Source organism: Triplophysa rosa, linkage group LG1 (genome assembly GCF_024868665.1).
Source record: "Triplophysa rosa linkage group LG1, Trosa_1v2, whole genome shotgun sequence".
In the NCBI taxonomy this organism is placed as follows: Eukaryota; Metazoa; Chordata; class Actinopteri; order Cypriniformes; family Nemacheilidae; genus Triplophysa; species Triplophysa rosa.
The window spans coordinates 15,959,825-15,981,766 of record NC_079890.1 but is presented as its reverse complement, the minus strand read 5'-3'; the positions used below and the strand labels follow the sequence as shown (position 1 = coordinate 15,981,766).

General features: G+C 45.1%; 1 protein-coding gene and 1 non-coding gene across 2 annotated transcripts in view; both read left to right on the top strand.

The window, feature by feature from the left end:
- The window catches only part of herc1 (HECT and RLD domain containing E3 ubiquitin protein ligase family member 1), a 45,623-nt gene that overhangs the window by 20,733 nt on the left and 2,948 nt on the right, over positions 1–21,942 (top strand). Inside the window, 53 exon segments of the mRNA XM_057319056.1 lie at positions 366–540; positions 987–1,266; positions 1,638–1,758; positions 1,861–1,912; positions 2,934–3,202; positions 3,438–3,662; positions 3,847–3,967; positions 4,051–4,288; positions 4,498–4,667; positions 4,772–4,927; positions 5,003–5,109; positions 5,186–5,296; positions 5,535–5,705; positions 5,860–6,099; positions 6,205–6,288; positions 6,419–6,948; positions 7,220–8,001; positions 8,096–8,312; positions 8,419–8,579; positions 9,386–9,502; positions 9,582–9,789; positions 9,931–10,052; positions 10,133–10,362; positions 12,541–12,809; positions 12,899–12,951; positions 13,433–13,633; positions 13,731–13,905; positions 13,993–14,260; positions 14,411–14,624; positions 14,940–15,145; positions 15,255–15,382; positions 15,484–15,620; positions 15,713–15,913; positions 16,018–16,148; positions 16,244–16,455; positions 16,543–16,663; positions 16,765–16,911; positions 16,994–17,095; positions 17,329–17,502; positions 17,636–17,953; positions 18,044–18,109; positions 18,204–18,329; positions 18,410–18,548; positions 18,731–18,912; positions 19,047–19,202; positions 19,306–19,428; positions 19,555–19,657; positions 20,274–20,443; positions 20,718–20,856; positions 20,944–21,113; positions 21,199–21,368; positions 21,494–21,659; positions 21,776–21,852. Of these exon segments, the coding sequence (XP_057175039.1) occupies positions 366–540; positions 987–1,266; positions 1,638–1,758; positions 1,861–1,912; positions 2,934–3,202; positions 3,438–3,662; positions 3,847–3,967; positions 4,051–4,288; positions 4,498–4,667; positions 4,772–4,927; positions 5,003–5,109; positions 5,186–5,296; positions 5,535–5,705; positions 5,860–6,099; positions 6,205–6,288; positions 6,419–6,948; positions 7,220–8,001; positions 8,096–8,312; positions 8,419–8,579; positions 9,386–9,502; positions 9,582–9,789; positions 9,931–10,052; positions 10,133–10,362; positions 12,541–12,809; positions 12,899–12,951; positions 13,433–13,633; positions 13,731–13,905; positions 13,993–14,260; positions 14,411–14,624; positions 14,940–15,145; positions 15,255–15,382; positions 15,484–15,620; positions 15,713–15,913; positions 16,018–16,148; positions 16,244–16,455; positions 16,543–16,663; positions 16,765–16,911; positions 16,994–17,095; positions 17,329–17,502; positions 17,636–17,953; positions 18,044–18,109; positions 18,204–18,329; positions 18,410–18,548; positions 18,731–18,912; positions 19,047–19,202; positions 19,306–19,428; positions 19,555–19,657; positions 20,274–20,443; positions 20,718–20,856; positions 20,944–21,113; positions 21,199–21,368; positions 21,494–21,659; positions 21,776–21,852 (9,731 nt within the window).
- Positions 19,809–19,924, top strand: LOC130563218 (U5 spliceosomal RNA). The gene has a single exon (XR_008964072.1). It is a non-coding gene; the product is annotated as a U5 spliceosomal RNA (small nuclear RNA).

Sequence of the window (21,942 nt, the reverse complement as noted above, 5' to 3'; positions counted from 1 at the left end):
AATATAGTTAAAATTGTAACCGTTATTTGTTTACTTGTGAATTTTATTTTTTAAATAACAAAAAATATATTTGTGTGTAGATTTAAACAAATTCTTTCTAGGTCGATATAATCATTCTTATTAAATCATTTATTATTGTGTTTTGGTAGTGACAAAATTTGGGGAGTGGAAGAACATTCTAAAACTTTCTGAAATGACAATATGAAAATTAACTGCACAATTACTAGAAATTTGATATTATACAATTTGCATATAAAAAACTCTGGGGAAAAAAACATTTATTTTTCAAGATGTTTCCATCTCTGACTGTGCACCAATTCTGTACAATGGCCCATATACAGTAATGTATTTTCTCCTGTGTGCAGATCTCTGATAATGTGGACTCGCTAGAGATGGACCCTAAGGAGCACTCGTTCACCCGTACCATAGACGAAGAGGCTGAACTGGAGGAGAGAGATCGAGAGAGAGACAGAGAGGAGGGACACCATGAACAGGAAGATGATGAGGAGGAGAGAGAGCATGAGGTCATGACTGCAGGAAGTGAGTTTAGACATGTTTGAAGAGCATCTGTGTGTATGTTGACACTGGCTGATGCTTTGGGTGGCGTTGAGTGAAGTTTATCACACATTAATGCACACCTTGTACTTTGACAGTTTTCGTTCTCCAGTAAGAGATCTTAAAGCTTTATATTGAATTTACTTTTTTAGGTCTTTCTGTATCATTTTGTTATAAATGGTCTTATAGAAAGCATCTGATCAGAGTCTGGTGGACATAAAAATTTATTTTTACCTATTGCTATGCAACACCACACAACATACACCAATAAAAGCAAAACAAACGGTAGAGCAGTAACCTGACTATAGCTTTATGGAATAACTCTAATAGCATTGTGTAATAATCAGTCATAGATGCCTTATAACAGCGTCACGCTTCTTAGCTGCTTCCCTAACACAGCCGTTCTGTGTCTTATGTCTTGGCGGGCACAGAAATCTTTCAATGTTTTCTGTCAGCACGGGAAGCAGCACGAGGAAGAGACCAGGATCGACCCAGCAGCATGAGTGTACAGGAAGAGCAGGCTCAGCCAGGTCCGGAATGCAGGAACAGCACTGCTCCTCAGGAAGGACAGGATCTTTACACCACCGCGTGCAATGCCGTCATCCACCGCTGCGCCATGCTCCTGCTGGCCGTCAGCAAACCGCTTGCTCACACCAGTCAGCAACCCCTGGTGGGCGGGGCAAACCAGGATGGAGGCGTGTTTATAACGAGGTGAGCGATGTCATAATAAAGTACAAACATACTGGAAAATGAACCTGGTGAACATTTTGAACTGTATTAATCGAGTAGTATAAAGGTTTCTCTAAGCTCAGTGACCCCCTCTCCAGTGCTCTGCTATAACTCACTCCGCTTGTCCAGGAATGTCTGACCTACTTTTTAAATTTCACATTATTCAGTTACGACCTTGTGTGCTGACCTAATTCTAAAGCACATTTTAAAGACTCACCCAATTGCAATTACTTTAAATGCCGTGTTCATTAGTGATATTGACAAATATTTGGGTCATTATTCTTAATGACGATTATGTGTTATGAGAGCACACAAGAGATTTTATTCTATTGTCATTTTATGCGGGTTTATAGGAGTGAGAGCTTGTCGGCTGAAAGTCGGTCCATTCAGAACAGTCCCAGTTACAGACTCACAAAATCCAGGAGTGAGTCTGATCTCTCTCAACCAGAGTCTGATGAAGAAGGAAACTCACTGGTGAGTTCCACCACACACCACACATTTTATCTCTTCTGCTTCACTCTTTGTATCATTGTAGTGAATTGTAGTTATATAACCTGTTGGTGTGACCTCTTTCAGAATACGAGGAGGAATGTGGATCTGGATTTAGCTTTCGCTCCTAAAAAAAGAGGTAACGTCCCCTCCCTCAGCACTTCCAGACCCTTTAGTGCTGCACTACAGCTGGAACACATTGAGCATCTCTATTAAAACATATCTGCAGACAGACATGTGTCTCTGACAGCTATATAAGTGTCATTCTGGTTTCTTATACTTGGCTCAATTAAAACCATGAAATTCCTGCTGCAGTTTTTGGTTAATTTGTAAAAAAAATCTTCAGTTCGTAATGCCGATACATTCAGACATTGTCCTTTATGTAAATCAATTCTGCACATTTTTCCTCACAATCAACGAACAAAAAAGTGAAGGTGAATTGACCTATTAGTCAGATATGGTGACCCATACCCGAAATGTGACCTCTGCTTTTAACCCATCCAGAGAGTAGTGAACACACACACAGCAAGTGGTGAACACACATACACTCGGAGCAGTGGGCAGCTATCACTGCAGCGCCCGGGGAGCAAGTAGGGGTAAGGTGCCTTGCTCAAGGGCACCTCAGTCGTTACCCGCCGCCCCGGGGGTTTGAACCGGCAACCTTCTGGTCACGAGTCCGACTCTCTAACCATTAGGCCACGACTGAGTGCTTATAACTTTGCTTATAACACTTTCACACTATTGTTACAAACCAGTATAAATTTCTTTGTTCTGTTGAGCACAAAATGAGGTATTTTTGACTACCATTTAAATCTTTCCTACTGTGGTAGTCAATAATGTCCCAGAAATGTCAGTCGCTAACATTTTTCCAAATATCTTTCTTTGTGTTCAACAGAACAAAGAAATGTATACAGGTTTGAAATAACTTGGGTTTAAGTAGTTCATGACAGAATTTTCATTTTGGGGGGAACTATCCCTTTAATTCCATGCAGTGTGTTGTGGAATTGTGAACTCTTTTGAATTTGCTTGAAAAAATATTTTATACGTCAATTGCAAATACAGGAGTGCTGAATCTACATTTCAAGAGCAAGGTTGAGCATTAACATACTGTGGGACCAACTGTTATCATGATGAAACAGATTTGTTCTTATGTCTTCTAGGCTTTCTCTACAGTTCTCCAGATTCCTCTGCTGACTGGTTTGGAAGACACTCGGCCCGTGAGTGTTTTTACAGCTCTTCACAGTCCTACGAGGAGTCAGACCTCGATCTGAGCCACTCGCTCAGGCTTCATGCGCTCATCGAGAACATCGTGAACTTCATCAGTGGAGATGTTGTAAATCCTCCTGTGTTCAAAGAACCAGAAGAGAGCGTGTCCACCAACCCGCAAGCCATTATAACAGCCATGGGGCAGCAGCAGAGACGAGCAGAGGTGTGTGCACTTGTGTGTTTAAGCTGAAAGTGAGCAAACCAAGGTTTAGAAAGTGGTGGTAAAGGTGATAGAGGTGCTTATATTCTTCCTCCCATACAATGAGTATACTGTACTGTAAAAATATGCTCTAGTTAGACTTTCTATTCACTTTAGATCTAACCCTCACCTCCATTTACAATATCTGTTCACATCTGTTTATGTTTTTAACTTTTTTTTGCTGTTGTTGTTTCTTTAGTTGCGTCTGGAGGCCCTGCATCAGATTGTGGTGTTGATTTCTGGGATGGAGGAGAAGTGCAGCCAGGCGGCTTCTGGAGGTGGAGCTGAACGTACAGACCTCAGTTTTCACTCTGCCTCTCTGCTCACGTCTGTCAGACTGCAGTTTCTCTCTGGATGTTTTAGCCTGGGTGCCGTCAGCAGTGGAGGACTGAAGGGAGAGAGTGTCCAACTGCACCACTACCAGGTTATTGTTGTACATCTTTTTAAATCGATTCAGATTAGAAGAATAGCAGACTGTGTACTGTACAAGGCTGACGTGCTAAAGGTTACAATAAATCATTTTAAATTGTGTCATGAATGTATTTGTGTGTATATGTAAATGTATATGTCCCAGATTTGCTAGTAATGTGATTTGTCTTTCCTTGTAGGATGAAATCCGAGCAGCCAAGAAGAGTTTACAGATGGACATTCAGACAGCTGTGCATAAGATATACCAGCAGCTGTCAGTCACATTAGAGAGAGCCCTGCAGGCTAACAAACACCACATAGGTGAAGTATTCGAGCAAACACACATAGGTTCACATACGGTATATTAATGCTGAGCATGTATTCACAGTTCTTTGTGTTTTCAGAGGCCCAGCAGAGGCTGCTTTTGGTGACGGTCTTTGCTCTAAGTGTGCGATACCAGCCTGTAGATGTGTCCCTGGCCATCTCCAGCGGCCTCTTGGATGTCCTTTCACAGCTGTGTGGTACAGAAACTCTTCTTGGACAGACTCTGCAGCTCCTGCACAAACCTGCGGGCTCTCAGCTCAGCACTGCTCTCAAAGTGGCCAGCACAAGACTGCTGCAGATACTGGCCATCAGCACAGGGTACGACTGTTCACTCACAGACTGCATTTGCGTCTCTATAGACGCTAAGATATGAAGCTCAATGTTTGTAAAATCAGAACACAATTAAAAAATCGTATCAGTTGCATATTTCATAACTTGTTTAAATGGAATTTAAATGGGATTCCAAAATACACCTAACATGAGCAACGCAAGACTCACTCAGTTACTCTGTTGCTTTTTTCTATTAGGACATATGCAGATAGGTTGAGTCCTAAGGTGGTCCAGGCGCTCTTGGATCTTCTTTGTAGTCAGCTGAAGACACTGCTGTGTCAAGCTGCTGGAAGCACACTCAACGAAAGTCCAGAACTCCAGGAGAAAGTGGACGACTGCGCGGATGCTCAGAAAAAGGATTTCCGAGGTAGGGCTCTCTGAGCAACAGCAACTTTACATTCATGCACCAGCATACCCCAAATCAACTGTTTTATTTTATTGTGAGGTTTTATGTATTGTTTTTTGGTATAGCATTGTTACGCAAGAGACACACTGCAGAGCTGCACCTCGGAGACTTCCTGGTGTTTCTGCGTCGAGTTGTCTCCTCCAAAGCGATCCAGTCTAAGATGGCCTCTTCCAAATGGACCGAAGTACTTCTCAACATTGCAGCTCAGAAATGCTGCTCAGGTAAAACAACCCCATACATGTAAATAACACACAGACACAGATATTGAAGGTTAGTTAAATATCTGTATTTTTCAGGTGTTCCGTTGGTTGGTAATTTGAGGACGCGGTTGTTAGCCCTGCATGTACTGGAAGCTGTACTTCCTGCCTGTGAGAGCAGTGTGGAGGACCATCAGATGACCCAGGTCTGACTCCACACACTTGTGTTGTGCTCTTATTAAATGACTGTGTGTTTCAGTGCTTAATTGATTTGTGCGGTAGGTGGTGGAGAGATTGTTCTCGCTGCTCTCCGACTGTATGTGGGAAGCACCTATTGCTCAAGCTAAACACACCATTCAGCTGAAAGAGAGAGAGCAGGAACTCAAACTACAGGTGAGGGAATGTGAATAAGGCTTTACACCTTCAAAATGTCCTTAAACCCAACATTCTCCTCTCTAGGATGTTATTTACATTTATGGATTTGTCAGATGCTTTTATCCAAAGTGACTTGAAATGCATTTAAGCTATGATCAAATTTCGCTGCCAACACAATGCTCTACCAATTCGAGCAGTAGGAACATCAATGTCATTATCGTCATTACATCACCTTTCTGGTTGTCAATATTTTTAGGGTGAGACAGAGGAAGAGGAGGAAAATTTGCCTATTCAGGAAGTGACCTTTGACCCAGAGAAGGCACAGTGCTGTGTGGTGGAAAGTGGACAGGGGTTGACTCATGGCAGTGGGGGCAAAGGTTATGGTCTGGCATCCACTGGCATTTCCTCTGGCTGCTACCAATGGAAGGTTGGACACTTTATTTCATACCCAGACTACTACAGACACTAGTATTTCAACACTCACCATGTTGTGTATTTAACTTTTGACGTACATTAAAGTGCGTGCAAGTGTTTATAGTTCAAAGGTTTACAAATGTTCATTTGCCCTATGCTGTTTTCAGTTCTACATCGTGAAGGAGAATCGTGGAAATGAGGGCACGTGCGTGGGTGTGTCCCGCTGGCCCGTGCACGACTTTAACCACCGCACAACGGCAGACATGTGGTTGTACCGTGCGTACAGTGGCAACCTCTACCACAATGGAGAGCAGACCCTCACTCTGTCCAGCTACACGCAGGGAGACTACATCACCTGTGTGCTGGACATGGAAGCTAGGACGGTGTCCTTTGGCAAGAATGGAGAGGTGTGGCACAGCCCAATAGCAAAAGCACAGTCAACCAATTTTACAACATGTTTTCAAAACACATTTTGCCAAATTCCTCTCATGACCTGCATGTTTATGTGGCAGGAACCCAAACTGGCTTTTGAGGATGTAGATGCCACAGAACTATACCCTTGTGTGATGTTCTACAGCAGAAACCCAGGAGAGAAGGTAAGACAAACAGAGGAAGGCAAAAGTCAAAACAGACAAGGAGAATCAAATAATTGGGTAAACTTGTGCCTTTAAAATAATGCAAAAAAACAACACAATTCCATCTAATCTCTGGTCGCTTACCTTACAGGTAAAAATCTGTGACATGCAGATGAGGGGCACACCCCGTGACCTGTTAACCGGCGATCCCATCTGCAGCCCCGTTGCCACAGTCCTCGCAGAAGCCACCACCCAGCTGGTTCGCATCTTACACCGCTCTGAGCGCTGGACCCAAACCATCAACCGCAGCATCCTCCAGCGCCTCCAGCAGATCCGTGGCTGTCTCCGAGATGGAGCTCCTCCGGCAGGGGCCACCAGACTGCGCAAGAGCCGCTCGGCACAGAGCCGTGAAGAGCAGGATGAGAAAGAAGAAGAGCGAGAGGAGGAGAGAGGAAGAAGCGGACGCCACTCCACGGCGGAGCTATCTGAGACACACCTGCGGACACTTTGCCACCAGGTGTGGCCAGTGTTAGCTGTGATCGGGGGAGTAGATGGTGGGTTGAGGATGGGGGGACGGTGTGTGCACAAGCAGACAGGGAGACACGCCACTCTGCTGGGTGTTGTGAAGGATGGGAGCACTTCAGCCAAGGTGCAGTGGGATGAGGCAGAGATCACCATCAGGTGAGAGACGAGTGTATGTTTGTGTGGTTTGTTGCACTCTGGATCTATCAAATTGAGTCATTTCTTTTACCTCGTTCCTACTTCCCTAAGGTCTCACATTCTCTGGGTATCTCTCGAAGTTTTGCTTTTCTTCTTCTTTCGCTAATCATTTCATTGCTTTTTCCTGTGCATTAGCTCCATAAGGTTGCATGTCCCTGGCCCTCCTCCCTACTCCCTCACTTTCTCTCTCTCTTCCTCTCTCTTGTTGGTTTGTCACTTCTTGTCATTGAAGCTTCCCCACTTTTTGGTCGCCCAGTGACACGCCGCTGTACAACTTGGAGCCCATCGAGCCTCTGCCATTCGACGGGTCTCGTTTCCGCGGACTGACCGCGGCTCTGCTGCTGGACCTCACCGCCCTTGCCAGCTTGCAGGACGACGGCCCCAAACCTGCCTCAGCTCGCCGGCACGAGCGCAGACACCGGCACGAACCCCATGAGGAACGCGAGGGTGAGCCGTATGCCAAACCAACTGAGGGAACAGGTGACCTGCGTGTATCTCACAGCTTGGATGAGGTACGAGCCCGTGCGCCTCCTAACACTCGGTCTGAGAGCGAGCTGGCTACCTACGCTCAGGATGCCTCACAGCAGGCTCCGGCAGAAGGATGCCGCAGGCTGCAGGACACATCGGGGTCACGGGGAAGCTCGCAGGAGGCGGCCGCGCAGGTGGAAGTGCATGCGGTGAAGCTGTCGTATCTGTACCTCGGAGCTATGAAGACTTTGAGCGTGCTCCTGAGCTGCAGTAAATATGCCGAACTGCTGCTCATCCCCAAAGTGATGCCAGACAATGGCCATAACGCGGATTGTGCTAGCCCCGGCGTGAGCGTCTGTCAGGAGGAGGCGGAGCTGCGATCGGCTCTGCAGTTCCTGATGCGACACATGGTGAAACGGGCAGTGATGAGATCGCCCATCAAAAGAGCGCTCGGGCTGGCGGATCTAGAGCGGGCTCAGGCTATGATCTATAAACTGGTGGTCAACAGTCTACTTGATGAACAGGAAGGCCACAGCGCCAAACCAGGTACACAATACAAGTCTGATACACATGAAATCACAAGCTTTAGATCACACGCCACAGTTTTTTTCATAGACTACATGCGTGTGTGTGTTTGAAGTGGATACGGAGTGTGAGGAGTTAGAGGGTGACCAACAGTTTCAGACTCCAGTCACCACCTCCCCCTCAGCGTCCAGCAGCACCTCCTTCATGAGCTCTTCACTAGAGGACACCACCACGGCAACCACGCCTGTTACCACAGCAACCACACCTGTTACAGATGCTGAGACAGCACCAGCTTCTGAGTCACCTGGAGTGATGCCTCTCAGCCTACTCAGGTACACACGACACATTTTGTCAGAAGCCCTTTAATAGTGTCTGTGTGAGCAATGATCATTGAGTTGCAACCTGTCCCGATTAATGTGCATGTGTATGTGGGAGCAGACAGATGTTCTCCAGCTACCCGACAACCACCCTGCTGCCAGTGCGTAGAGCTCAGACCCCTCCGGTCTCATCATTGCCCACCTCACCATCAGATGAGCACGGCCGTAGACAGAGCCTATCATCACCCGAGTCCCAGCCTGCCAGAACCACCAGCAGGACGGGTACAAACACGCACACAACCAGAGATTGCATTAGACTCTCATTGTATATCATTTTGACACTGTCAAATTCCATCATAATCAGTGATTACCCTTCATTTTAATTTTCTAATTTAAGTAAGACGTTTAAGCCGTGTGTCCACCGAGGCGTTTACGCCTGCGGCCAGCGTGTTTTTTCAATTGTTTTCAACGGTAACGCCGCGCTTTTAAAAAAAGCCATCAGTTGATGTTTTTTTCCACTCAGCGCTGGTGCTATGCGTTTTTACCACGATCAGCGCCGGCGTTCGACTGGGTGCCCAGAGTTGAAAAATGCTCAACTTTAGGCAGAAGTTTTCAGCTAAGCTGCTGCCGTTTTCAGCCACGTAAATGCGCCTCGGTGGACACAGCCCCTTAGCCTTTTTTAGACGTATAGCCAAAATTTGCATTTACATATTTTGTCATTTTAATCAATAACTTACAGAATGACCACATAGACTTGATTATGCAGAGAATTTCAGTAGAGTTTTTTTAATTTAGGTGTTTTTGAACTTTTTATGCAAACTCTTACCCTGATTAAGTATTGCCATTTTTATAATTTAATTAGCAAAATGGCAAAGCATTTTCACTAGTCCTCTCAGTATTTTAGTTTTCAACTCCACTGTATGCAGTATGTAGTTATGTCTGTATACACACATACTCACTTGTTTAGTCTAGAATAAAACAAGTGTGTGTGTGTGTGTGTGTGTGTGTGTGTGTGTGCGTGCGTGCGTGTGTGCGTGTGTGTGCGTGCGTGCGTGTGTGCGTGTGTGTGTGTGTTTGTTTCCTTCAAGCATTATCAGACCCCACCAGTCGTCTCTCCACATCGCCGCCACCACCTGCTATCACTGTTCCACTGTTAGAAATGGGCTTCTCACTCAGACAGATCATGAAAGCTTTGGAAGCAACAGGTACCATAGATCTCCTCTCTTCCTCAAGAGAATTGTCCTTCTCATCAGTTTTAAGATTATGTTTTGACTTGGTCTGTAGGTGCACATGGTGAGGCAGATGCTCAGAACATCACTGTACTTGCCATGTGGATGATCGACCACCCGGGGACGGGAGACTCAGAGGAAGCTTCAGACCCCTGCTCTGGTGCTGCTGGAGGGGGTAAGAGCGGAGAGAGAAGTTACCTGCGCTCCCCAGAAGACATCCCAAATGCTGATTCTGCAGAGATGGAGGAGGGATTTAGTGAGAGGTGATTCATACAGAATGTGTGACAAGCCTTACCTCAACTTGCAAAGATGAACAGTATTTATTGACTGTGAGCCTTTCTGATTGGCTAGTTTTAACATTCCAAAAGAATAGATTACAATACCCGTAATCTCTCCCTCCACAGTCCTGAAAGTCTCGATCAAGATGAGGCCTCTGCCTCAACCGGTCCCACTCCCAGAAGTCGCTCCGCAGCTAGCAGGAAGCATCGCTTCGACCTTGCTGCACGCACTTTACTAGCTCGTGCAGGTATGTCATTCATCAAACCAAAACATTTTAAAAACCTACGCAACACAGATACATCAGTAATACTATGTTGTATTGTCCAGCTGGACTGTACCGCTCAGTGCAGGCACATCGAACGCAGGCCCGTCGAGAAGGCTCTGGACTGCAGCAGGAGTCTGGACCTCTCGGGGCACTGTACGACTTTAATCTAGATGAAGAACTGGAACTGGAGCTGGATCAGGAGGCCATGGAAGCCATGTTTACGCAGGAACTTGCATCCGACTCTGACATTCTGGGAATGTGGATCCCGGAGGTACTGGACTGGCCAACATGGGTGTGTGTGACAGCAGCCTGGGGCTGCCGCTGCTTTACTACTTACCTTTAACCCCACTGCACGGCTACACACCTCACACGCATGCACTCGGATGTAAACATGCCTACATTACTCAATCTTGTTTTTTCTTCATTTTAAAATGGTAGCTTTTCAAAGTATGTAAAAACACATTTAGCTTATGTTCACTGAAAACAATCCACAATTAATCAAAACTAATGGCAAGGCTGTGTTTATTTTATCTTCAGAGTAGCCAGCCTTTGCCTAAAATTTATAAAAATGTGCTCTTTGGATTTTATTAATGGAGACATCAGTTTAACTGCTATAATCGGGTCTCCGGTGCATCTAGCAACCCAGAAAACGTGAAAAATAAGAACCCAGTAAGTTTGTTTTGGTGTGCCTTTCCCCGCAAGCATGTGAGAAATCGAGCCGTTCAGATTTCGCTCTGATTGTGACGTCCAAAGCGGATTTTATTATAATGTTACCGCCCCTTAATCTACACAGTTCCACCCACCGCGCTCTGCCATTGTTGTTTTCACAAGCGACAGCGGTGTACGTGACGCCATGGCTAAAGTTCGTGGACAACATGCAATGTAGTCGCTGCACAGAGTCCAAACCTAGGAAGAGACAGGAGTGGATTTATTTTATTTTTAGTGGAAATCCATCAGAAACCATAAGTAAAAAAAACCTGCTTGTTTGCGCAAATCACTTCAAACCGGAGTGCTTTTTCAACTTGGGACAGTACAAGCAGGATTAGCTTTAAAGTTGTTCCTCAAGATCGAGACCGACTGAAAGAGACAAAGCTGCCGATGTAAGTAATATTTATCAACAGTCTGAATTGACGTAAATGTACCGTATATATAGGAGGATAACATTAGCATATGATAGCGAAGGGAGCTAAGTCAGTCACGGGCTAAATAGAACATTCAAAGCCAGTGTTAAACTTACTGTATATAAGTGCAGATGGACACTTGGAGTTTAGCTGTATGAATGTTAATACATTATGTGCGTTAATATGTTCAGCTGCAGCAAGCTGTTTGTTTTGCTAATGAACAGGGGCGAACACTGGGGTTAGTTTCGTTTTAAACGTCTCAAATCATTCGTGTTTAGGCTGAAAAATCTGTCACAGCAAACTAGCTCTCACGTTGTGTGTGTAACGTTATAACTTGTCAATGACAAGCGCTAAAATCCATGTAATTCCGCTGAGATCTGCAGTGGATTCCGTGGATTTTAGGTAAGCATACACGCACAACGTAAGCGCATTAGCTGTTTGCTGTGACTGATTTTTTTGTCTCCGGACGAATGATTTGAGACGTTTAAGACGAAACTAACCGCAGAGGAATTCAGGAAATATCATTTAGCTAAACCATTGCCACTACACGTGTGTTGTGTTGACACGCCGGACAGAAGGGGGGTGGGGTTCGCTGTAACTCATTATCATTTAAAGAGACATGCACCAAAACGGGTTGCTGTGAGCATAGCTGTTTTTGACGAGGCAAGAAGGGTTTTGTTTACACAGCCATTGAGTGTTTTTAAGCTAAATATGTTCCAGACATTTCATGAAGACCCTAATAAATCATACCAACTTGTTGAAAGTGCTCGTCTGAGGAGACCAATAACCAACTACCTGTCAATTCTGCAGTCTTGTTGGCTGCTTTTTCTTCATTATTTAGTCAAATCCTTCCCTTTCAAAAAAGTTTTTATTCAACAAAATCTCAGTTAGCTGAGCTAATGTGTTAGCACAATTATTTTTTGTCAAACATTTAGGCATAAGATTTTTAAGAACATGACGAGTGTTTTAGTCATGTGACCCTGAATTTTCAACCGGTAGTGTACACACATTACGCATACTCGCATTTTAATTTTAACATTTTTTAACAATCATAACATTTCCAGCACTCATGGGCACAGTCGGAGTTCTCCTGAAAGCTGAGCTTCTCACTCACTCATCTGTCACCACTAACACTGGTGCATGCTTTCTTGGCACAGCAAGGAGACAGCATATGATACTGGAACACCTCAGCACTTACCTCTGTTTCACTGATTTGCTTTTGAGTTCAAATGTGTGTTGCATAAATTTCTAACCAAATGTAACCAAAAACCAAACTGCTTTAAACCAGATCAAACTTGCTCTCCCATCTTACCACAGTCGTTTGGTTTTGTCTTGTCCTCCCGTGTTAGCACGTGTGTGAGTCTGAAGACCGTGATGAGGTGGTGGTGTGAGAGCTCTGCGGGGTGAGCGTATCCAGCTTTAACCAGCACATGAAGAAGAGTCACCCGGGCTGCGGTCGCAGCGCCAACCGTCAGGGCTACCGCAGCAACGGCTCCTACGTGGACGGCTGGTTCGGAGGAGAGTGTGGAAGCGGGAATCCGTATTACCTGCTCTGTGGCAGCTGCAGAGAGAAGTACCTCAACATGAAGAGCAAGATTAAAGGACCACTGCCAGAGAGGTGTGAGAGAGGGCAATCAAACATGTTCACTGTCATATTATGATTGTGTGATATAAATATAACATTTTTTACTTGTCTTTGTTGTTTAGGTATAAAGGTCAAGCACCAGACCTGCTGGGAAAACAAGACAGTGTGTATGAAGGTATCAAAAGCTTCTCTCCAGAATCTTTCACAACATACCCATTATAAGAACAAATGCAAGAACAAACACTTAAAAACACTAAAAACACAATTTGAACTGCAAAAACAGTTAAATATTTTCAAAAGGGTTTTCCTCTGAATAATAAGGGGATAGTTCACACACAAATTCTGTCATCATTTATTCAACCTCATGTCATTCAAAACCTGTATGACTCCATCTTCTGTCGAACACAAAATATATATTTGAGGAATGTCTCGGTGGTTTTGTGTCCATACAATGTAAGTCAATGAGAACCAATGGCTACCAACATTCTTCAAAATGCCTTCTTTTGTTTTCTGCTGAAGAAAGTCATACAGGTTTGGAATGACATAAGTAAATAAAAAATAATTTTCATTTGGGTGAATTGGGTGACACACATCAACTTTAAGGACCCCTGCTGATATGTATTTTGGTCTGATTATATGTTGTGTAATTATGACAGAAGACTGGGACATGCTGGATGTAGATGACGCCGAGCGTCTGACGGGTGAGGAGGAGTTTGAGATGCTCTCGGCTCCGCTGGGTCTCAGTGAACGCAGAGCCGTCCCCGAGGCAGTTCATTTTCCAGACACTGACCCCCTCGGAGCCTCGGTTGCCATGGTTACTGCCACTAACAGCATGGAGGAGACTCTACTGCAGATAGGTCAGATAATAACATCCTAATGCTGAAGTTATGTGGTCGATGACAGTGAAGACATCTTGTAACTCTAAATGTTTTAATAATGTGTACTTTTATAAAGGTTGCCAGAGCTCAGTGGATAAGAGCTCATCAGGTCGATTGTCTCTGGGCGAGCAGGCGTCCAGTCTGCAGACATCTGCCGATCGTCTGGTGGCTCTGAAGCGAGTCACTGCAGCAGCACAAGTTCTGTTGGCCAGAACAATGGTCATGAGAGCACTGTCTCTGCTGTCAGTTAGGTGTGTGTGCTGCTTCTTGTGTCTGTCCGTTTATGTGTGTGTCCGCATGTAAATATATATTTATCTTGGCATTTACCTGCTTTTCAGTGGGTCTAGTTGCAGTCTGGCGGCAGGATTGGAGTCTCTGGGCTTAACAGACATTAGGACTCTGGTGCGTCTAATGTGTTTAGCTGCAGCAGGTAGAGCCGGACTATCCACAGGTCTTGCATTAGGCCCTGGATCTTCCGAGCGCCCACGAGGGGCCAGCAAGCCCACCAAACCCATCTCCTGTTTGGCGTACCTCAGCACTGCCGTGGGATGCCTGGCATCAAACAGCACCAGCGCTGCCAAGCTCCTCGTCCAGTTGTGCACTCAGGTTGCCAAATGTTCTCAGAAATATGTAGTAAATATTTTTCCCATTTAGAGACGATGGCTGTAGACAAAAGCCCTGGAATGTTTTCTGTTTTTCCCAACACATTTATTTTACTATGCAGCAGTTAGATAAATACTTTTGTGTTCTCTGTAGAATCTGATATCAGCTGCCACAGGGATGAATCTGACAACAGTGGATGATCCTATCCAGAGGAAATTTCTGCCTAGTTTTCTAAGAGGTGTGGCTGAGGAAAACAAGCTGGTGACGTCACCCAATTTTGTGGTGACTCAGGCACTGGTGGCCCTGCTTGCTGATAAAGGTGCCAGACTTCGACAAGGTTACGACAAGGCTGAACTGGAAAAGAGAGGTCAGTCAACATCTAGCCAACCGCTTGCCACATTATGCAAATGTTTGTCTGTTTTTCAGCTGTCTTGAATTTCATTTCTTTTGTTTAATCTCATTACTTGCATTTAATTTGTTATGGCAGCAGAAGGGTTGTTGTTTTATTTGTGTCGCAGTCTGACAGCCATTTCACCGCCACTACGTTTTCACATTTTCTTCTCATTGTGTTTGTGTGTTTATCTGTGTTTCTCGTTCACGTCCTGGCTTTGTTCCGCTTGGGTCGCCGCAGGGTTTATATCGCCTATCTATGCCCACCTTTCCTGTGTCCCCCTTGCTGTAGGCCCCTTGGAGCTGGCAAATGCGCTGGCGGCATGTTGCCTCTCGTCCCGACTCTCGTCGCAGCACCGCCAATGGGCAGCGCAGCAGCTGGTGCGCACACTGGCCGCTCATGACCGAGACAACCAGAGCCGCCCACAGACCTTTGCCGACGTGGCAGGAGACCTGCGGAAGTGGACCACCTTCAGACTAGAGGCTCATCAGAGCAGGGTATTATACAATGCATTCTGGGATACAAATTATGCTGTTTAACCCTTTCATGCAAATCACTTAGCATGTAGCTGTTTTCATCAGTGGTTTTTAATTTGGTCTCTTGTAGGTGATTACATGTGGGTGGTGTAGCAAAAAAGGCCTCCTGGCCACCAGCGGGAATGATGGAACGGTCCGAGTTTGGAACGTGACCAAAAACCAGGACACTCTTCAGCAGACATGCGTCTTTAACAAAGCGTGAGTTTCTCTCTTTCTCCTTTGATTTACGACAGCCATCAGGCTCGTTCGTCACCTGTTAAAACTGCTAGCCGTAAGGACACTGTTCTGTATCTTGCTAGCGATGACACTGTGGAGGAGTCTTTGAGTAATCTGGGGTCACCAGGCGATCCAAACCTGGCTCCAGTGGCCTGGAGTGTCAGTGGGAAGTATCTGGCTGCTGCCATGGAGAAAGTTGTCAACATTTGGCAAGTCAATGGTGGGTCATTAATGCTAATAACATTATTTAATGATAGTTTAAACCATAATAGTGCAATCTTTAGAAGTTTATATTGCATGTTTGCTGTTAAGGTGGGAGGGCCTCGTTGGATCTGCAACCCCATTGGGTGTCAGCATTAACTTGGCCGGAAGAAGAGGCGGGGTCTCTGTGGGGTGGGGAACCCCGAGAGCTGCTTTTGGTGGGTCGTATGGATGGGACGCTGGGCCTACTTGAGGTTCTGGATGATTCAGACCTGCAGAGAACTGAACTTCAACACTGCTTCAGGAAAGACGGTACTGTCATCATTAACATCCAAACACACGCTATTATATATGTTTATATAAAGGAAACAAGACCTTTATGTGTATATGTATGTGTCTGTTGCTGTTCTTTACAGTGGCTGTGATGCAAATTGCATGGTACAGTGAGGACCGTCCTTTCGCAGTTGGATATGCAGATGGAAAGCTTCTGGTTGGTTCTAAGGAGCCCTTAGAAAATGGATCTTTGGTGGTCATTGATGCTCACAAGGTTCATCGCGATGCACAATATAAACAACACATATACACATACTTTTACACTTTGGAAATTAATTAACTTGTGAAATGTTTATCTTGTGTGTGTAGGAAAGTATCAGTTCATTGCGTTGGGCTCCGGGTGGACAAGTGTTGCTCAGCTGTGCCAAAGAGGAGATTGTGCGTCTCTGGACGGGATCTGGGACGGGTTTGGGCCAAAGTTGGACTTGTCTGCAAAGCATTACCCACCCTGCTGTTGTCAATGCGGTTGCTTGGTGTAACCTGCCTGGTCAAGGACCTAAACCTCTCAACATGTTTGCCACGTATGTCGAAACAGGCACACCTGAGAAGCATGTTTGAGAATGTCTGATGCAATTATATTCTAATGAGTGGGTTTTTATGCATTTCAGATGTTGTCAGAATGGTCTGGTATCTGTGTGGACTGTACCACAGGACCCTTCGTCATATTCACAGTCCAGCACTGCCTGCCCTGATGCATGGTGGGAAACAGAATCCAAGTCCAAACTGATGGTAACACACCAGTACATCTCTGAATTATAAATAAACTCACTGTGCTATTCATCTTATGATTTACTGAGGCTGTAAGATGATTGTGTTCCACAACTCTCCAGCCGGACCCACAACGGTGTGAAGGAGCACTGTGCGTATTCCAGCTGCAGGGTCACATGACTCCTGTTCGGACAGTGGCGTTCAGTCCAGATGGGCTGGCACTGGTGTCTGGAGGGGTTGGTGGACTTTTGAACATCTGGTCATTACGGGTAAGTCTTTATAATTGTGTATAGGCGAAGTAACAAACTTATGACCATTGTGAGATAAATGTATGCGTGTTGGAATATGTAGGATGGATCAGTGTTGCAGACTGTAGTTGCTGGATCAGGAGCTATTCACAACACTGTTTGGATCCCTGATGTAGGTGTGGCTATCTGCTCCAATCGCTCTATGGTAAGAATATCCTGAACATTTCCTGTTCAGAAAATTTTCATAGATTTTAAGTAAGGATTGTGAAGATTTCAATGGGTCAAATTCACCAATATTCTCCAAATATATATATATATTTTTTGTACAATATACTTCATGTTTTGATGGTTTAATCGAACCTAAGAGGGGCTCCAGACATCACTTTTGGCCACTCCTGTACATATAGTAGATGTTGCTTACTGAAGTTTCTTTTGTAGGATGTGCTGGTGGTGAATTGCTCAGCGGAGTTCATGGCTACCAATCACGTGTTAGCAACCTGCCGCATGGCTCTAAAGAAACAGGGCGTTGTGGGATTGAACATGGCTCCATGCATGAGGGCCTTCCTGGAGAGACTTCCCATCATGCTTCAGGAGCAGTACGCATATGAGAAGGTACTCGCACAGTAATACTGAAAACTAGATCAGTTTAACAAACACTATTCATGGAAAAATAAAAGAATACCAACAGGTTGATGTTCACTGTGGTCATTTGTAGTTTCTCTAACCCCATTAATTTGTTCCTTAGCCTCATGTAGTTTGCGGTGAGCAGCTTGTTCACAGTCCTTACATGCAGTGCCTTGCGTCTCTGGCGGTGGGTCTCCAGTTAGACGCTCTGCTGTGTCACCCTCCTGTCACACCTCACCTGGCCCACTGCCCACCTGAGCCTGGCACCACCTCCTCGCCCTCCCCCGGCTCCTGGGCAAGCAGTGAGTGGGCGTGGCTTCACTGCTTCTCCACCACTGTTAAAACGGCAGAGGCTCTCGCACGTGGACACACCTTTCCTGAGTCTTTTATCGTACCGGATCTGGAGCTCGTGGCCAAGGAAAAACTGGCACTGCTTATGGTGAAGAGTGATCAACACACATCAGAATATAAAATCTTTTTATATTTAAACATTATGAAATCTACATTTTGTTGGTTATCGTACACACAGGATAACAGCAAATGGTTGTCTGGGGTGGATGAGCAAATCATGTCTTGGGCCATTTCCAGACCAGAAGTGAGAGAAAAACTAACTAGCATAAAACAAATATTGATACATTATCACCGTTCTAAATGTGTAAATGTTTCAAATGTGCTGCTGTGTCTTTAAGGACTGGCACCTCGGAGGAAAGTGTGATGTGTTTTTATGGGGTGCTGGCAGGCATGGGCAGCTTGCCGAGGCTGGGCGAAACATTCTGGTGCCAACTCTCGCTCCCTCTTTCTCTCAAGCCCAGCAGGTATGCATGTAAATGAACACAAACACACGAATGACTCTGGATGAAAGGTAGTGTTTATTTACTTATTTGTGTATCGTCAGGTTGTTTGTGGGCAGAACTGCACATTTGTGATCCAAGCCAATGGAACCGTGTCTGCATGCGGAGAAGGAAGTTACGGACGCCTCGGACAAGGAAATTCAGACGATCTGCACGTCCTCACTGTCATATCAGCACTTCAAGGCAAGCAACAATTACCCGCACATGGTTACAACTTCTCAGGTGGTCTTCAGTGGTTGACAGACATGCACTTGTAATGCTCAGCTGTGATCCGATTACTCAAGGTTGATCTTAATATTAGTGTGTTTAAGATGTGTGTATATATACACAATAAAAATCTGTCTGTGCAATGTGTGTTTGTACAGGATTTGTGGTGACTCAGCTGGTCACATCTTGTGGGTCTGATGGTCATTCAATGGCTTTAACTGAGAGCGGAGAGGTGTTCAGCTGGGGAGATGGAGATTACGGAAAACTCGGCCACGGCAACAGCGACAGACAGCGCAGACCACGGCAGATAGAAGCGCTACAGGGAGAGGAAGTGGTGCAGGTCAGAAACGCATACTTTATGAATGAGCTGCATAGTCCGGTTTATGCTGTTTATGCTCAGTTGATGTGTTTACTTTCATTCAGTCACCTCCAGGAGCCAATTTTCTTTTGTTGTATCATTATAATTGTGTGTAGATGTCGTGTGGCTTTAAGCACTCAGCTGTAGTGACTGCAGATGGAAAGCTCTTTTCTTTTGGTAATGGAGACTACGGCAGACTGGGGCTTGGTAACACATCTAACAAAAAACTGCCAGAGAAAGTTGTTGCTCTGGAGGGCCACCAGGTTGGACAGGTAAAACTCAATAAATAATAGCTACAGCATATAAATAAATGTATCATGAACATTAGTTCAAGTTTCTGAAATTATTTGAACATATACATGAACATGTTCATAGGTTGCATGTGGGTTGAATCACACCCTGGCCATATCGGCTGATGGAATGAGTGTATGGGCGTTTGGTGATGGAGACTATGGCAAACTGGGACTGGGAAACTCCACAGCCAAATCATCTCCACAGGTAAAATCGCTTACATTTTTCACAAACACAAAAGAGATACACTAATCTTATTACATTATCTATTACGTAATAAAATTCTGATCTTTGCACAATGTGTCATGAAGAATGTGTGTTCTTGTTTGACAGAAAGTGGATGTTTTGTGTGGAATTGGAATAAAGAAGGTGGCATGTGGGACTCAGTTCTCTGTTGCTCTAACCAAAGATGGAAACGTCTACACTTTTGGGCAGGGTAAGTCATGCACACACATGGATTTCCACCTTGCGATATGGCAGAAGAGGCTGAGCAGCATGTTAAGGGACTATATCTTGTTGTGAAAGGATGATATTTAATTAAAAAAATTATTATAATGGGTAATAGTTCAGGCATGCTTTTTTTAAGGTAGCTCGAGTTTCTCTTCATCTACGCATAAATCTTTTGCCTTTTACTAAAGATTTCCGTAGAGGGGAACCATTGCGAGTTTGTCATATTTTTGGGTGCTCAGCTTACAGCAGAGCAGCATTAGGGGCAGTTGTGGCCGAATGGTTAGAGAGTCGGAATTGTGACCAGAAGGTTGGCGGTTCGATTCTCAGGGCCAGCGGGTAACGACTGAGGTGCTCCTGAGCAAGGCACCTTACCCCTACTTGCTCCCCCGGGTGCTGCAGTGATAGCTGCCCACTGCTCCCGGTGTACGTGTGTTCACCACTTGCTGTGCGTGTGTTCACTACTCTCTGGATGGGTTAAATGCAGAGGTCACATTTCGGGTATGGGTCACCATATCTGACCAATAGGTCACTTTCAATAAGGTGTGCTGAAGATGTGCTAAAATGTGTCGATTTATTCCTGATGTCTGCTGTAATGACTTTAGATCGTTTGATTGGTCTGCCGGAGGGCCGAGCACGGAATCATAACCGACCTCAGCAGGTTCCTGCTCTGATGGGTGTGTTCATGGAGGATGTGGCTGTTGGGGCGGAGCACACACTTGCACTCTCATCAACTGGAGATGTTTATGCCTGGGGGAGCAACTCAGAGGGACAGGTGTGTTTGCATGTGCTGATGGGGGAAGTTTAACCTAACTCAAGTTTAGCAGACAACAGGCCAGATGTTTTCTGCATTTCAGCGTTTTAGTGTGTGAACCATCTTTATTACCATCAAGGATTACTGGTAAATTACCCTGGTGGGCTGTCCTAACATCATTTGAGTCACCGGATCTGCAGTTGTTATTGACCAATATCACAGATTTAAAAGGCACAGTTGACCTAAATCTTATATTCTAGATGATTCAAACTTTGTAACATCTTTGTGTTTAAAGCTGGGCTTGGGCCACACCAACCATGTCAGAGAGCCGACCCTTCTGACTGCTTTGCAGGGGAAAAACATCCTACAGATCTCAGCGGGACGCTGTCACAGTGCAGCATGGACCGCACCTCCTGTACCGCCACGTGCTCCAGGTAATTCTACGCTTGGTGTGTGCATCAGTCAAAAGTTTAAAAAAATGAGCACAAGTCTGATTTGAGCTCATTTTCTACTATGCTCAGGTTCATCAGTGCCTCTGCAGCTGGGTTTGCCCGTGTGTGTGCCTCCTCAGTACAGTGCTTTAAGAGAGGTCAGTATGGAGGCTCTGAGAGCCAGACTGCGTCTGCTCTACCACTTCTCTGACCTCATGTATTCTTCATGGAGACTGCTCAATCTCAGCCCCAACAACCAGGTATACACACTTGTCAGCTACGTTCAATCTGTTGGACACATACTGTTAAATCCTAAAGCCTCATGATGCTGTTGTAATGTTGCAGAGCTGCACGTCACGCTATAATGCTGGAACGTGGGGTATAGTCCAGGGTCAGTTGAGACCCCTGCTGGCCCCTAGAGTTTACACACTGCCCATGGTGCGCTCAATAGGAAAAACCATGGTGCAGGGCAAGAATTACGGACCGCAGATCACAGTCAAAAGAATTTCCACAAGGTCAGTCAAAGCCCTGCGGGTTTAGTGCAGTTTTTACTTCTTTTTTTCACATTAAAGCTAAAACGTAAGAACAATTCAGATTCTGCTAATGTTTTATTTTCCCCTTCTCTATCCTTTTCTGTCAGGGGGAGGAAGTGTAAACCCATCTTTGTCCAGATTGCCAGGCAGGTTGTGAAACTGAAAGCGTCTGATTTGAGACTGCCGTCCCGTGCCTGGAAAGTAAAACTTGTGGGGGAAGGGGCAGATGATGCTGGAGGAGTGTTTGACGACACAATTACTGAAATGTGTCAGGTAGGGTAATCCTTCATGTGATCTTTAGATTGCGGATTGACAGAAGTATGATTTATCTGAAAAAAATGTGCTGAAAAAGAATATGGAAGTATTTATTTAAGTAAGCGTGCATGTAGGAGCTGGAGACTGGAGTGGTGGATCTTCTCATTCCTTCACCCAACGCTGCAGCAGAGGTGGGCTACAACCGAGACAGGTGAGAAGATTGCATTAGAGGTTTTTATTGCATTAAAATAAACCAGTTGCTTGACTGATCATCAGACAGATGCATTTGTTAGAGTTATGA